General features: G+C 42.0%; 1 protein-coding gene and 1 long non-coding RNA gene across 5 annotated transcripts in view; one reads left to right on the forward strand and one right to left on the reverse strand.

Moving 5' to 3' along the window:
• Positions 1-1,285: 1,285 nt before the first annotated feature.
• LOC149978068 (uncharacterized) lies at positions 1,286-3,549 on the reverse strand. The gene is made up of 2 exons (XR_016486712.1): positions 3,512-3,549; positions 1,286-1,829 (listed from the first exon to the last, which is right to left on the reverse strand). It is a non-coding gene; the product is annotated as an uncharacterized LOC149978068 (long non-coding RNA).
• A 1,023-nt stretch (positions 3,550-4,572) lies between these two features.
• Positions 4,573-15,300, forward strand: part of LOC110490127 (Krueppel-like factor 8) — a 119,568-nt gene continuing 108,840 nt past the window's right edge. For 2 of the 4 annotated variants that reach the window (XM_036944428.2, XM_036944430.2), the window contains exon 1: positions 4,591-5,017. In XM_036944428.2, coding sequence (XP_036800323.1) covers positions 4,991-5,017 — 27 coding nt within the window. In that variant the 5' untranslated portion in view covers positions 4,591-4,990. Of the gene's footprint in view, positions 5,018-15,300 lie in introns of all 4 variants that reach the window. The other 2 variants (XM_036944427.2, XM_036944429.2) reach the window with 2 other exon arrangements.

Consider the following 15,300-nt stretch of genomic DNA (forward strand, 5'->3'; position numbering starts at 1 on the left):
TCCATCAACAAGCCTTGTGTGGTAAAATGCTGAATATGAAAGATGTCATGGATATCGCGCTCAAAATCGTGAATTTGATTCAGGCCAGAAGTCTGCAGATCTCTTCAGGTCTCAACTGGAAGAAAGTGAAGCTGAACACAGACCTCTTGCAACACACAGATGTAAGGAGGCTTAGTAGAGGTACATTCCTGCAGAGATTTAAGGATTTGAAATCAAGGAGTTTCTGGCCTCAAAATATGCCGAATATAAGCAGTTGGAAGGCAAAGTGTTGCTGTTAGATGTATCTTTTTTGACCAATGTAACTTTTCGGCTGAATGAACTCAATTTAAAGCTGCAAGGAAAATACAAAAATATTGTTGAAATAATTAGCCATGTGACAGCTTTTAATCAAACATTAAAATTGCTGTCCTGACACCTGCAGCGACATGAACTGAGGAATTTCAAAAATATGTCAGAACTCGAGTCAGGGAAAGGCACCTGCACTTTGTGACTGGTCGATACGTTCAACAGGTACACAACATTATCGCAGACTTTGACCGACGCTTTCAAGACTTTGCAATCCTGGAACCTGTGGCAACATTTATGCGCTTTCTGTTTGGTGTGGAAGTTGATGTTGTTGAAATTGCAACAAACATTGCATCATGTTTTCACATGGAGACATCAGCTGTCAAGAGTGAAATTTTGACTCTGCAAAGCGACCTCAAAATCAAATCGAGGGCATTGGGGGAACATCTGTTAGAGTGGACCGCTATTTTGACTTGATGATCTTCATGTCTTAAAATGCTGACTCGCAAAGGTAGATAGATCCAAAAAATGCTGTCAAGTACATGGCAACTTTTCACATCTTTGGATATTTTTCCTCCACCTGGACACCTGCTTGAGGCTAGCAATCAGTAGCTACAACCCAGACCATGCTAAGCTAGCTGATAGCGTTCAGTGCAAACCATCCAATCAAAAAGGTGCGGTGTAGACCGCGTTAGGAAGCAGGGTGGAAAAAGTAGATCCTATGTAACTAAAGTCTGGGCACCCCTGCTGTACAGAGTCCAGGAGGTCTGAGGAGGATGCCCCCTACTGGTCAGCCAGGGTATCTTCCTCTAAGAGAAATACCAAAAACGTGAGCAGGTAAGCGTTAGTACTCCATGACAGCTTGTAGCCTACTTACTAGGTAGTTACAGGGTCATTTAAAAACGAAACATATTGCAACAATAATAACAATATTACACATCAATACAGGGTAATTGCTTACTGTCAGATTCCAATATTGTAAATGACAAACAGGATGATGGACAGCTGAATTATTTTATTTATTTTAAACATTTGACTTAATTTTTTCAATACATGATAGTCACCAACAGCACAAATCATTCAACATATACACAAAATACACAAAAAAAACACAGTGATGCCAAGGTCATTAATAATAAAACATCTTACAACATTATATTTTCTGGTTCAAGCCCAGCACCCAACTCCTATTGTGTCTTTTCAAAGACACTTCCAACACACATAGGACTTGTTCACACTCCTCCAAAACTCCTTTTCGTTCTAACTCGTTCAGGCATTCTAACCTCTTGGTCTATGGAAGTTGCAGTGTGAGCGACCAGACACTTAGCATTGTATAACATCACCCCACCTTGGTGATAGAGTGCAGTGAGGAAGCCCGGGTGGTCATTACCATGGAACAGGGCCTACTCGACCATCTCTCTGCGGGACAGGGGTCAGCTGGCTGAGAAGCAAAGTTGGAGCTCTGCCCGAGCCGCCATCTTGTCCTGGATCACCTGCAGACGCTGCTGCCGCACCCCGGGGGCACACACACCCACCCCATGACCCTGTAGGGCAGAACACACAACGTGGCTGCCTGAAGCACACACCCCACAGCCCTGAACACACACACACAGCTGCCTACTTGACCATACTGTTCAATGAGTCCAACCGGTAATACAGGTGGAATAATAATAGCATCCTTTTATCAGTGAGTATTGAAGTAAATAGAGTTGAGGAAAGTTACACCCTGATCTCTTCCAGTTTGGATGGATGCCTGAGTCAAAGAATCAATAACAGGCTACACCACCAGGATGTTTTTCATGTCTGACAACACACTCATAGTTGATCAGTCAATATCACTAACATGTATTCCTTCTCAGGAGGTGTAATTGATAACCACAACCACACACATTGTCTCTATTCATAAAACATCTCGTCGTTACAGCCAGCAGTATATCCAGCAGCTGGCAAAAACAGTGGGCAAAACTAGTTAAAATGACATTATTACAATCTGGTTGTAGAGACATTTCAACCAGTTTGCCCACTGTCTGGGGAGCAACAATCACCTTCTCTTCACTATTTTGACCTATTCTTCCTTTTATACGGCTGTCCAAATGTACTGTCCCTGGTAGTAAATGGCATAAATTATATAAATAAATAACATTCACCATCTCAGTGTTTTAAGGCTGGTCTCTGGGGAACCACAGTTCTATCTCCAGGTCTGAGAGCCCCAAATCCCTAAGACTGGCCAGCTCCCTCCCCCCGTTCTGGTGAGCCTGGAACTGGGATATACTCCTCACCCAGGCATCCTGCTCCCCAAAGGCTTGTACAGCGCCACAGGGGCAAAACACTTCCTCTTGGCAACACATCTGGGACAACACATGAGAGGTCTAAAAGTCTCTCTGAATGTGGTATGAAAGTACATAATGACATTTAGCAGTAATACTTAATCATTTAGTTATTATGCCTTGATCATTTAAAGGTAAAACTCAAGACTCAATCAGGTATAACACGAGAGTTGAGGAATTCTTATCTTATTCTCTGACTTTCAGACATTGTTTAATTAACGGCTTGGGTTAAGCTAAATTGACGAGTTCATGTGTCTAGACGTTGACAAATCATTGGCTGGCTGGCTGTCCTTAGGTGAACCTGTACTGGAATGCACAGGGGAATGTAGACCCTCCCCTGAGGTCAGTTCAGACATATAAGAATATGTAAATAGTGTGGCTGTTGCAACTTGCTATTGTCATGCTGCAGAAGAAAATAAACAGTTGGATGAGGTGAGTTTCTCCCTTACATGTAAAGCACTTTGAGCTTGTGTTGGTAAAAAGAAAAAAAAGCGCTATAGAAATCCAAATCAAATGATTATTATTTAGTAGGAGTGTAGGCTATTGTATGTAAACTGTGTGGGTGGTGCCATTGTAATTGTGTATGTGGAGGCTCACCTGTCCACACACACACACACACACACACACACAGTGTCATACACATTACTCTATACATTTTCATTAAATATACAACCAATTTTAACGGTGCAGCTATCACTGGAGTAGCTGACGTTAGCTAGCTAACGTTAGTGCATCGCATTCCAGCTACACAATGTTAGTAATGCAAGTGACAGACAGCTTTTGGCAACACGATTATTTAAACACCTCATATATGCGTGCATATTATACAGCAAAATGAGGCCAATAAAACCGCAGTAAATCAATGTAATGTGAGCTTGTTAGCAGAGAACGTTGTTTACCGTCGCATATTTCCGTTTTGTTCTCCTGTAGGAGGAGTTTGGGACGCAGCGCGGAATTTTGGGAAATGGAGTGAAATTGTGCTAGCTCAATTTCACTGACTCCAGAGGGAATGATTGTTTAATCTATAATAATAGCATTTAAAGGGAGTTAATGGAAGAGCATTTGAGGACAGAAGCCATTCCCACATAGCTGTGCCTTAGGTTTAGTGTAGAAAGTCTACAAAGGTAGGTTAAGCCAGATCCTGAAATGTTTCAATTTGTTGCACTAAAAGGAAAACCTGTCAGCATTGACAGTAATATAATTGTAATAGCATTTAGCTGTTTAGCTGAAACCATAGATTATGTGGTTGAAACATCTCTGTTGGATCAACACTCAGATCAAATGAAATTGTACTGGTCACATAAGCAAGTTTAGCAGATTTATTGGGGATGTAGTGAAATGCTCGTTGATAGTTGTGAAATGATAATTCACCTTAATGTCAAATTTTCCTTATAGTCATCTTATGAATAGGCTATACAATATTGGAGGACACCTATTTAATACATTTTCTAGAGTTGTGAAAGAGCTCCCAGAGTGTATATCTTTTTTTAGGAAAATATGTCAATTTTTTACATTTGTTTTCATACTCGTCAATATATTCTACTGTAGATAATATTGACACGGTACTGATCATAAATGTACAGTAGTAATTTGGGCACCTAAGCTATCCCTTCAAAAAAATATTTTTTTAGGAACCACACCCTTCCGATGTCAGGACAGAGACCACACCCTTCCTACGTCATAACAGAGGGTGTGGTTGAAAGCCATCCTCCCCTCCCCTTACACCAGCATAAACAGAATATTCAGAATGTAATAACACATTAGTTCATGTCTTTTTGGACCAGGCTTTCTTGAATTGCATTGAATACATGTTCCAAGTTAGTTAATAGGAGACATTGCAATATTCAGCTGTGACATATCAATTTGCCTCATAGACATCCCACTACAACTTACTTTACATCATTAGGTTGACATGGATGTGTGTGTGCCTTTACAGAAGCTATGACGGCGAAATGCATGCACATTTAGTGTGTGGTTTTTGGGGGATAGTTTGGCGTTGCTGCAAGCTCGGGTAGGTCTGGCCTGTGGCTGGCTGCTCAGCTTCTGATTGACAGGGTTGAGGGGTGGAGACGCAGGGTGGGGTCACAAGCAGGGAGAGGCGGAGGAGAAACGAAGAGAGAGAGCGCCCAACCCTGTACACGGCAACAACACACCGAGAGAGAGAGAGAGAGAGAGAGGGAGAGACTTTACTGGTGAAGAAAGAGGAATAGTCGACGCCGTGGATATGATCTAAAAGAGTATCCGAAGAGGCAAACAATACAACTTTCTCCCAAATAGCAAATTGATTCAAAAAGGTGGAAAACTGCCAAAAAGATTACTATTATTCAAATTCACCCCACCCGATCAACCCCCCCCCCCTCTGCACCCTAGCTACCGAGATGCACACGGAGACTCGAAGCAAGAAAGTAAGTCTGTCTTGACCATTATTGACTTTGCCCTGTCCAGCAAACTGCTATCGGCCGATATTTAAATGAGTTCACATTGTCAGTTTAACATGTGCCAATTTAAAGACAATTGGAGAGTGTCTGACAAAGGGAAAGGCATATGTAAGAAGCTTGACTCTTACATTCAGTTAGCTAGCTAGTTGACCAACTACTAGGCAACGGCACTGATAATAATAGCATGTTAGCTAGCTAGGTGACTGACGCAGGCTACTGAGAGCTAGAGGTGGAGAGTCGAATCGATTCCTCGACTCCCAGTTGTGTGTGTCAAGCTTCGATTTTGCTAGGAATCGACTCATAAGATTCAGTATTTTTGCAACGGAGGAGACTGTTGCCGTAGGCTACTTCCGAGAACACAAACTCTCGCATCTTCCACAGCAAAGAAAGAGGTTCGATAGCTCCGACAAATCGACCGCAGACTGTGCTGTTGCCTCTCTCACCCTGTCTCTTAATAAACAATGTTCTCTCCTCTGTAAACGTTAACGATTTAACGTGCATGGAAATGGAAGGAACTGAAACGTGTTAACTATATACCCCTTCTCGGGTAACTGTCTCTCTCATCCCCTCTCTCTGTGCGAGCTTTGGGGTACAGGTTTTTTAAAAGTGCGCTGTGATCTATGTGAGGCAGGAAGGAAACACAGGAACTGCAGCTAGTACATAGAGATGGATAGAGATCTCTAGATGGATATAACCCCTTTTAGTATGGGCATTGCCATTGAGGGTTTCCACCATGAACTGGGTGGTTTATTCCTATGGGTTGGGAGAGAGATCAGCTAATGATCAGAGCATTGTCTTCTTCAAATTGGGTTGACTATGGCTTTAAGCTATATCACTGCCATCTAGTGGCCACAATAGATGAATGACACAAGATTTGGTTGAGGACTCCAGCACTGCAGGTGGTGGTAAATCACCAATATTAGCTTTATGCTTTTTTCAAACACAAAATATGAAAATGTACATCTTTTAAAATGGAGATGGCCTCAATGGTGCTGCCCATGCCACCATAATGGTACAGATACAAAGATTAGATCTCTATCTATCTCTATGAGCTGGTAGGACACAGTCTTAGTTCCTTAAAGGGACAGTAGCACTCGCTCACATCCCAACCCTGGGAACGAGCCAGGTGTAGGCCTACTGCCTCGGCCTGCCGTATCTCGTGCACAGAACTTTACATAATTTGGAAGCCTGCTGTAAATATTTTGGTACAGCCGTCAGGTACAGTAGCAAAAGGTCAGAGTGCAAGACAAGTATTCAGGCTCAACCAGGGACAGGAAAGAACAACCAGGGACAGGAAATAACCTATCCTTCAAGCTTGTCTGGGGTGTCAAGACTTTTCATCATTCACACGATCGTTATCCTTCAACAGCAATATGAATAAAGGTTTCATTATGCATTATACATTAAACAGGTAGCCTACTGATCTATCATCATGTTGACACAAATTATGCATTATGTCTGAGATACCTCCACATTACTTTTGGCCTCAGTTATTGTTTTTCTCTAAGCATGACACAAATCCATTTCTTATCATGTCTGTAGTCTGTGTAGTTGCCTTATTATGATGATTGACAGTTTCATGCTGTAATGAAACATGAATCGGATGTTGTCACTCGTCACTGCTACACAAGAGACACAGAGCACACTCCTTTTCCTGTATGTGTGTGTGCAAGCGTGCTTCTTTGTGTGTGTGTGTGTGTGCTCGTCCGCGGGTATTCTCTCTGTGTGCGAGTTTGGCTTGTATACGCCTCTATCTGTGTGCATGGCATGGATTAGGCCAGCTCTGAAGGTGTAATCTATACGCAGGGCCTATAACACATTCCTATGCAAGACAGCAGCAGCCTCAGCAGGCCTAATGGTGGTGACCACTGAGTTTTGTGGAGGGAGAGGCCCAGTCATTTGGTGGCCAGTAGTGTCTGTAGCCGACCAATCAGCCTGTTACCAACACTTAGTAAACTTCTGGAAAAAATTGTGTTTGACCAGATACAATGTTATTTCACAGTAAACAAATTGACAACAGAATTTCAGCATGCTTATAGGGAAGAACACTCAACAAGCACAGCACATACACAAATTACTGATGATTGGCTGAGAGAAATTGATGATAAAATGATTTTGGGGCTCTTTTGTTAGACTTCAGTGAGGCTTTTGACATTATCTATCATAGTCTGCTGCTGGAAAAACGTACAGTTGAAGTCAGAAGTTTACATACACTTAGTTGTAGTCATTAAAACTCGTTTTTCAACCACTCCAAACATTTCTTGTTAACAAACTATAGTTTTGGCAAGTCGGTTAGGACATCTACTTTGTGCATAACGCAAGTAATTTTTCCAACAATTGTTTACAGACAGATTATTTCACTTATAATTCACTGTACCACAATTCCAGTGGGTCAGAAGTTTTACATACACTAAGTTGACTGTGCCTTTAAACAGCTTGGAAAATTCCAGTAAATGGTGTAATGGCTTTAGAAGCTTCTGATAGGCTAATTGACATAATTTAAGTGAATTGGAGGTATACCTGTGGATGTATTTCAAGGCCTACCTTCAAACTCAGTGCCTCTTTGCTTGACATCATGGGAAAATCAAAAGAAATCAGCCAAGACCTCTACAAGTCTGGTACCACGTTCATCTGTACAAACAATAGTACGCAGGTACAAACACCACAGACCACGCATCCGTCATACCGCTCAGGAAGGAGACGCGTTTCTGTCTCCTAGAGTTGAACGCACTTTCGTGCAAAAAGTGCAAATCAATTCCAGAACAACAGCAAAGGATCTTGTGAAGATGAAGGAGGAAACGGGTACAAAGGTATCTATATCCACAGTAAAACGAGTCCTATATTGACATTAGAGGTCGACCAATTAATCGGAATGGACAATTAATTAGGGCCGAGTTCAAGTTTTCATAACAATCGGAAATCGGTATTTTTGGACAACCTATTTGGCCGATTTTTTTTTTTTTTTTTTTTTTTTTTTTTACACCTTTATTTAATCATTATTTAACTAGGCAAGCCAGTTAAGAACACTTTCTTATTTTCAATGATGGCCTAGGAACGGTGGGTTAACTGCCTCGTTCAGGGGCAGAACGACAGATTTTTTCCTTGTCAGCTCGGTGCATTCAATCTTGCAACCTTACAGTTAACTAGTCCAACACACTAACCACCTGCCTCTCATTGCATTCCACGGGGAGACTGCCTGTTACGCGAATGCAGAAGCCAAGGTAAGTTGCTAGCTAGCATTAAACTTATCTTAAAAAAAACAATCAATCAATCATAATCACTAGTTAACTACACATGGTTGATGATATTACTAGTTTATCAAGTGTGTCCTGCGTGGCATATAATCGATGCGGTGCGTATCGTTGCTCCAATGTGTTCCTAAACATCAATGCCTTTCTTAAAATCAATACACAGAAGTACATATTTTTAAACCTGCATATTTAGCTAAAGAAATCCAGGTTAGCAGGCAATATTAACCAGGTGAAATTGTCACTTCTCTTGCATTCATTGCACGCAGAGTCGGTGTATATGCAACAGTTTGGGCTGCCTAATTTGCCAGAATTTTACGTAATTATATTAACGACCTATGGCTCGTATTTCTGTGTGTTATTATGTTATAACTAAGTCTATGATTTGATAGAGCAGTCTGACTGAGCGATGGTAGGCAGCAGCAGGCTCGTAAGCATTCATTTAAACAGCACTTTCATGCGTTTGCCAGCAGCTGTTTATGACTTCAAGCCTATCAACTCCCGAGATTAGGCTCGTGTAACCGATGTGAAATGGCTAGCTAGTTAGCGGGTTGCGCGCTAATAGCGTTTCAAATGTCACTCGCTCGTTTTAATTGGTGACGTCACTCTCTCTGAGACTTGGAGTGCTCGTTCCCCTTGCTCTGCAAGGGCCGCGGCTTTTGTGGAGCGATGGATAACGCTGCTTCGAGGGTGGCTGTTGTCGTTGTGTTCCTGGTTCGAGCCCAAGGAGGAGCGAGGAGAGGGACGGAAGCTATACTGTTACACTGGCAATACTAAAGTGCCTATAAGAACATCCAATAGTCAAATGTTAATGAAATACAAATTGTATAGAGAGAAATAGTCTTATAATAACTACATCCTAAAACTGCTTACCTGGGAATATTGAAGACTCATGTTAAAAGGAACCACCAGCTTTCATATGTTCTCATGTTCTGAGCAAGGAACTTAAACGTTAGCTTTCTTGCATATTGCACTTTTACTTTCTTCTCCAACACTTTGTTTTTGCATTATTTAAACCAAATTGAACATGTTTCATTATTTATTTGAGGCTAAATTTATTTTATTGATGTATTATATTAAGTTAAAATAAGTGTTAATTCAGTATTGTTGTAATTGTCATTATTACACAATTTAAAAAAAATCGCTTGATTAATCGGTATCGGCTTTTTTTGGTCCTCCAATTATCTGTATCGGCGTTGAAAAATCATAATCGGTCGAACTCTAATTGACATAACCTGGCATGCCTCTCAGCAAGGAAGAAGTCACTGCTCCAAAATCGCCATAAAAATGCCAGACTACAGTTTGCAACTGCACATGGGGACAAAGATCGTACTTTTTGGAGAAATGTCCTCTGGTCTGATGAAACAAAAATAGAACTGTTTGGCCATTGTTATGTTTGGAGGAAAAAGGGGGAGGCTTGCAAGTCGAAGAACACCATCCCAACCATGAAGCACAGGGGTGGCAGCATCATGTTGTGGGGGTGCTTTGCTGCAGGAGGGACTGGTGCACTTCACAAAATAGATGGCATCATGAGGTAGGAAAATTATGTGGATATATTGAAGCAACATCTCAAGACATCAGTCAGGAAGTTAAAGCAAATTGGTCTTCCAAATGGACAATGACCCCAAGCATACTTCCAAAGTTGTGGCAAAATGTCTTAAGGACAACAAAGTCAAGGTCTTGGAGTGGCCATCACAAAGCCCTGACCTCAATCCCATAGAAAATGTGTGGGCAGAACTGAAAAAAGCGTGTGCGAGCAAGGAGGCCTACAAACCTGATTCAGTTACTCCAGCTCTGTCAGGAGGAATGGGCCAAAATTCACCCAACTTATTGTGGGAAGCTTGTGGAAAGCTCCCTGAAACATTTGTTAAACCAAATTAAACCATTTAAAGGCAGTGCTACCAAATACTAATTGACTGTATGTAAACTTCTGACCCACTGGGAATGTGATGAAAGAAATAAAAGCTGAAATGAATAATTCCCTCTACTGTTATTCTGACATTTCACATTCTTAAAATAAAATGTTGATCCTAATTGACCTAAGACAGGGAATTTTTACTAGGATTAAATGTCGGGAATTGTGAAAACGAAGTTTTAAATGTATATGGCTCAGGTGTATGTAAACTTCTGACTTCAACTGTATGTGTTATGGTTTTACACCCCCTGCAATAATGTGGATAAAGAGTTACTTGTCTAACAGAACACAGAGGGTATTCTTTAATGGAAGACTCTAAAATATAATCCAGTTAGAGTCAGGAATTCCCCAGGGTAGCTGTTTAGGCCCCTTGCTTTTTTCAATTTTTACTAACGACATGCCACTGGCTTAGTTGCATGTAAAACCAGAGTGTCTATGTATGCGGATGACTCAACACTATACATGTTAGCTACTACAGCGACTGAAATGACTGCAACACTCAAAGAGCTGCAGTTAGTTTCAGAGTGGGTTTCAAGGAATAAGTTAGCCCCAAATATTTCTAAAACTAAAAGCATTGTATTTGGAACAAAACACTCACTAAACCCTAAACCTCAACTAAATCTTGTAAATAATGTAGAAGTTGAGCAAGTTGAGAGAACTAAACTGCTTGGAGTAACCCTGGATTGTATACTGTCATTTTCGAAACATATTGATACAACAGTAGCTAAGGTGGGGAGAAGTCTGTCCATAATAAAGAGATGCTCTGCCTTCTTAACAACATTATCAACAAGGCAGGTCCGACAGACCCTTAGTCATGTGGTCAGGTGCCACAAAAAATTGGCTCAGAACAGGGCAGCACGGCTGGCCCTTGGATGTACACAGAGAGCTAATATTAATAATATGCATGTCAATCTCTCCTGGCTGAAAGTGGAGGAGAGATTGACTTCATCACTACTTTTATTTATGAGAGGTATTGACATGTTGAATGCACTGAGCGGTCTGTCTAAACTACTGGCACACAGCTCGGACACCCATGCATACCCCACAAGACATGCCACCAGAGGTCTCTTCACAGTCCCCAAGTCCAGAACAGACTATGGGAGGTGCACAGTACTACATAGAGCCATGACTACATGGAACGCTATTCCACATCAAGTAACTGAAGCAAGCAGTCAAATTTGATTAAAAAAACACCTTATGGAACAGTGGGGACTGTGATGCAACACAAACATTGGCACGGACACATGCATGCATGCACACACACACGATAACATACACAGACAATAACAAACGCACTATACATACACATGGTTTAGTACTGTAGATATGCGGTAGTGGTGGAGTAGGGACCTGAGGGCACACAATGTGTTGTGAAATCTGTGAATGTATTGTAATGTTTTTAAAATTGTATAAACTGCCTTGATTTTGCTGGACCCCAGGAAGAGTAGCTGCTGTTTTGGAAGCAGCGATTGGGGATCCATAATAAATACAAACCTAGGCCTGAACCTGACAGTTTTGCATTCAAGCATGCCAAATTGTCACATTACTAAATTACTTGTTGACAAGTTGACAAAGGCAGAAACAGACTGGCACCCAGGCTAGGAGCATTAGCCCATTTCGGGCTTCAGCTTGTTTGAGACAGGAGTGGCCCTGTACTATTACAGGGTTGTAGCATGTGGTGCATGATATTTGAGGGAGAGGGGATTCATTGGTGAGAGTGTCACAACAGGGGGTAAAGAGAGGTGAGGTGACCCTGATTTGGCAGACTGGGGGCGTTAGCTGACTTTGTGGAGCAGCCAGTCACGGGGGTATGAGCTGGGTGGGGAGACAGGGTGGATGGTGTCACAGTCACGGGTATTAGTTTGGAAGGAAGGGAAGGACAGTTGAGTGGGGTTGGGGTGGACAGGGTTAACATGGGTATTAGTTTGGAAGGGAGGGAAGGACAGTTGAGTGGGGTTGGGGTGGATAGGTTAACAGGGGTAATAGTTTAGAAGGAAGGACAGGAGGGGTGGGGTTGGGGTGGATAGGGTTAACAGGGGTATTAGTTTAGAAGGAAAGGAAGGACAATTGCGTGGGGTTGGGGTGGATAGGTTTAACAGGTGTAATAGTTTAGAGGGAAGGGAAGGACAGTTGAGTGGGGTTCGGGTGGATAGGGTTAACAGGGGTAATAGTTTAGAGGGAAGGGAAGGGAAGGACAGTTGAGTGGGGTTCGGGTGGATAGGGTTAACAGGGGTAATAGTTCGGAAGGAAGGGAAGGACAGTTGAGTGGGGTTGGGGTGGATATGGTTAACAGGGGTAATAGTTTAGAAGGAAGGGAAGGACAGTTGAGTGGGGTTGGGGTGGATAGGGTTAACAGGGGTATTAGTTTAGAAGGAAGGGAAGGACAGTTGAGTGGGGTTGGGGTGGATAGGGTTAACATGGGTATTAGTTTAGAAGGAAGGGAAGGACAGTTGAGGGGGTTGGGGTGGATAGGTTAACAGGGGTGTTAGTTTGGAAGGAAGGGAAGGAGTGGTAGGGTTGGGGTGGTGTCATAAGGGTATTAGTTATGGAGGACAGGAGAGGTGGGGCGATGGTAAGGGGGGTGTCAAGCGTGTCACTAGGGCTGGCACAATTACAGTATAGACCTGTGACTGTGTAATGGACAGTTATGGATGAAGACCTTTATGAACATAAAATAATCGTCAGAACCGTAAAAAAAATCTATTAAAATCTGAAAGTATTCAGACCGCTTCACTTTTTCCACATTTTGTTACGTTACAGCCTTAATCTGAAATTGATGAAATTTTGACTTTGTCATTATCGGGTATTGTGTGTTGATTTGATGAGGAAAACATCTATTTAATACATTTTGAATAAGGCTGTAACTAGTGATGCACCAATATAACATTTTTGTCTGATACTGATATCCAATATTTTCCTTGCCAAAAAAACTATATTTAAAGTTTTAGCTGCCTTTTAAGCATTCTAGTATAGTTAAATAGTTAAAACACACACATGCACGCAGCGGTCTAAGACACTGCATCTCAGTGCAAGAGGTGTCACTGCAGTCCCTGGTTCAAATCCAGGCTGTATTACATCTGGCCGTGATGGGAGTCCCATAGGGCAGCGCACAATTGGCCCGGCGTCGTCTGGGTTTGGCCGGGGTAGGCCATCATTGTAAATAAGAATTTGTTCTTAACTGACTTGCCTAGTTAAATAAAGGTTACACACCACACTGACCAAAAAGTTAATTTGTTCGCATTTACGTATGTCCCATTACCAGTAAAACAATCAAAACCTATTTCTTTCACTTACTTTCTGTGCTGTTTCATGGTCATTTGTTCAATCGTTTCATTCTCAACCAGGATTTCATCATACATGTTAAGCTGTGAAGTTTCAGCTCTGTCTGTCCGTGGCCTCTTCTGTCGTGGGTCCTCTTCTTCGGTGGGCACTGTCACTGTGTCCGTTTCCATCTTGTCCAGCTGTGTCTATAACATTTCACGTAAACCCGGTTTCTTGTCTGCATCGATGTAGCGGTCCTTTTACATAGCATCGAGCATGGTGGCAACACAGTAAAGAGCGAATGCCACCGAATCGCTTGTTCACAGCCTGTGTCGGTAGTTTTGTTGAGCAGGTGTTTCAATGCCATGACAGAGGGTATCACGTCTGCTGCAGGCGCAGTTGATGAGCTTATTTCGCGAGTCAGTTGTTCGAATGGAGCTAGCTAGTGTGTTCATGTTTCAAACATGTTCTCAAATGCCATTGAAATGGCAGCAGCGGTATGACAACCAGCACATTCATGAGCATGCAATACGACTTTCCTCAGTACGAAAACCTCGACAACCCACTGTGCTGTCAGACATGAGCATGCCATGGGGCTGATATTGCTGGTCCAAATGTCAGTCGTGAAGCTAATAGCAGTGACGCTATTACTGTGTAACTCCGGTAGGGCAACATCTGAAAAATAGCGCACTTGGTAGCGTGTACTGGTGCTCGACCAATTGCCGAAAGCCAACGTCTCCCATGACAGAGAACGGTTGATTGTCAAGGGCAATGAATTCAATTATCTTGGCGTTAATGGATTTCACCTTTGAGTTGTCTCGCTAAAATGTTCTTACTCTTTTCAAATGACTGCTCGACTTGTTGACTGCTCGATCCACACAGCAGACATTGTGGGCTAGGTTAGGAATGCTGTGTTGCACATGTAGCGCAACATTTTATCTGGCGTCATTACGTCATGTACCTACATTGTATGGGTATGCACGTCAGCTTTGACATCGGTTTTGCACATCGGCGTTATACTAGACTTCGGGTCTATGTTGGCATTTTTTAGCTAATATCGTCCGATTCCGATATGTTCACCGATATATCGTGCATCCCTAGCTGTAACGTAACAAAATGTGTAAAAAGTCGAGGAGTCTGAATACTTCCGACTGCGCGGTATATTCGACTTTGGGAATGGTTTATTCAAGTTTTAATTAAGCCTAAACGATTTGATTATCTTAACAATATTGAATGTATATGTATTGTTTTGTTATTTTGGCTATAGGCTTTTATTAGGTAATTAGATTAGAAGGCTCTTTTTCTCAAAGCAATTTGAGTGACTCAACGCATTGTGAAAATAAAAATATTTTTCTTAATTCATAGCATAGTTTCCTTTTATCCAAATATCGAATAGACATACAGACAAATTAATTCATGCAGGGAATAGTAATAATAGACAAATAATAATGCTAATAAAGTTATAATTATTATTTATTTTTATATGGTGGGTTACGGATTGGCTCTCGGAACAATTCTATGTGGTATATCAGCTTAGCACCCATCCCTCACGCCAACGTCTTACATGCTGACCAGACCGGACAAGTCGTGTGCGCAAGCGCTGCAAAATACATTTATAAATCCATGTTATTCAATTATTGCACCCACACTGCTCGCGCGCGCCAACAAGCGTCTACGATGCCAAGGGCTAAAATAGAGCTCCTTTCTATTTCTAATGCAGATCGCGCTGAAAGTCCTGCCTCTCCCATCTCCTCATTGGTTTATAGAAGCAGGTACCCACGTGCCATCTCCTCATTGGTTATACCCACGTGGGTGATTGAAAGACG

Source organism: Oncorhynchus mykiss, chromosome 15 (assembly GCF_057628025.1).
Source record: "Oncorhynchus mykiss isolate SJ-2025 chromosome 15, ASM5762802v1, whole genome shotgun sequence".
In the NCBI taxonomy this organism is placed as follows: domain Eukaryota; kingdom Metazoa; phylum Chordata; class Actinopteri; order Salmoniformes; family Salmonidae; genus Oncorhynchus; species Oncorhynchus mykiss.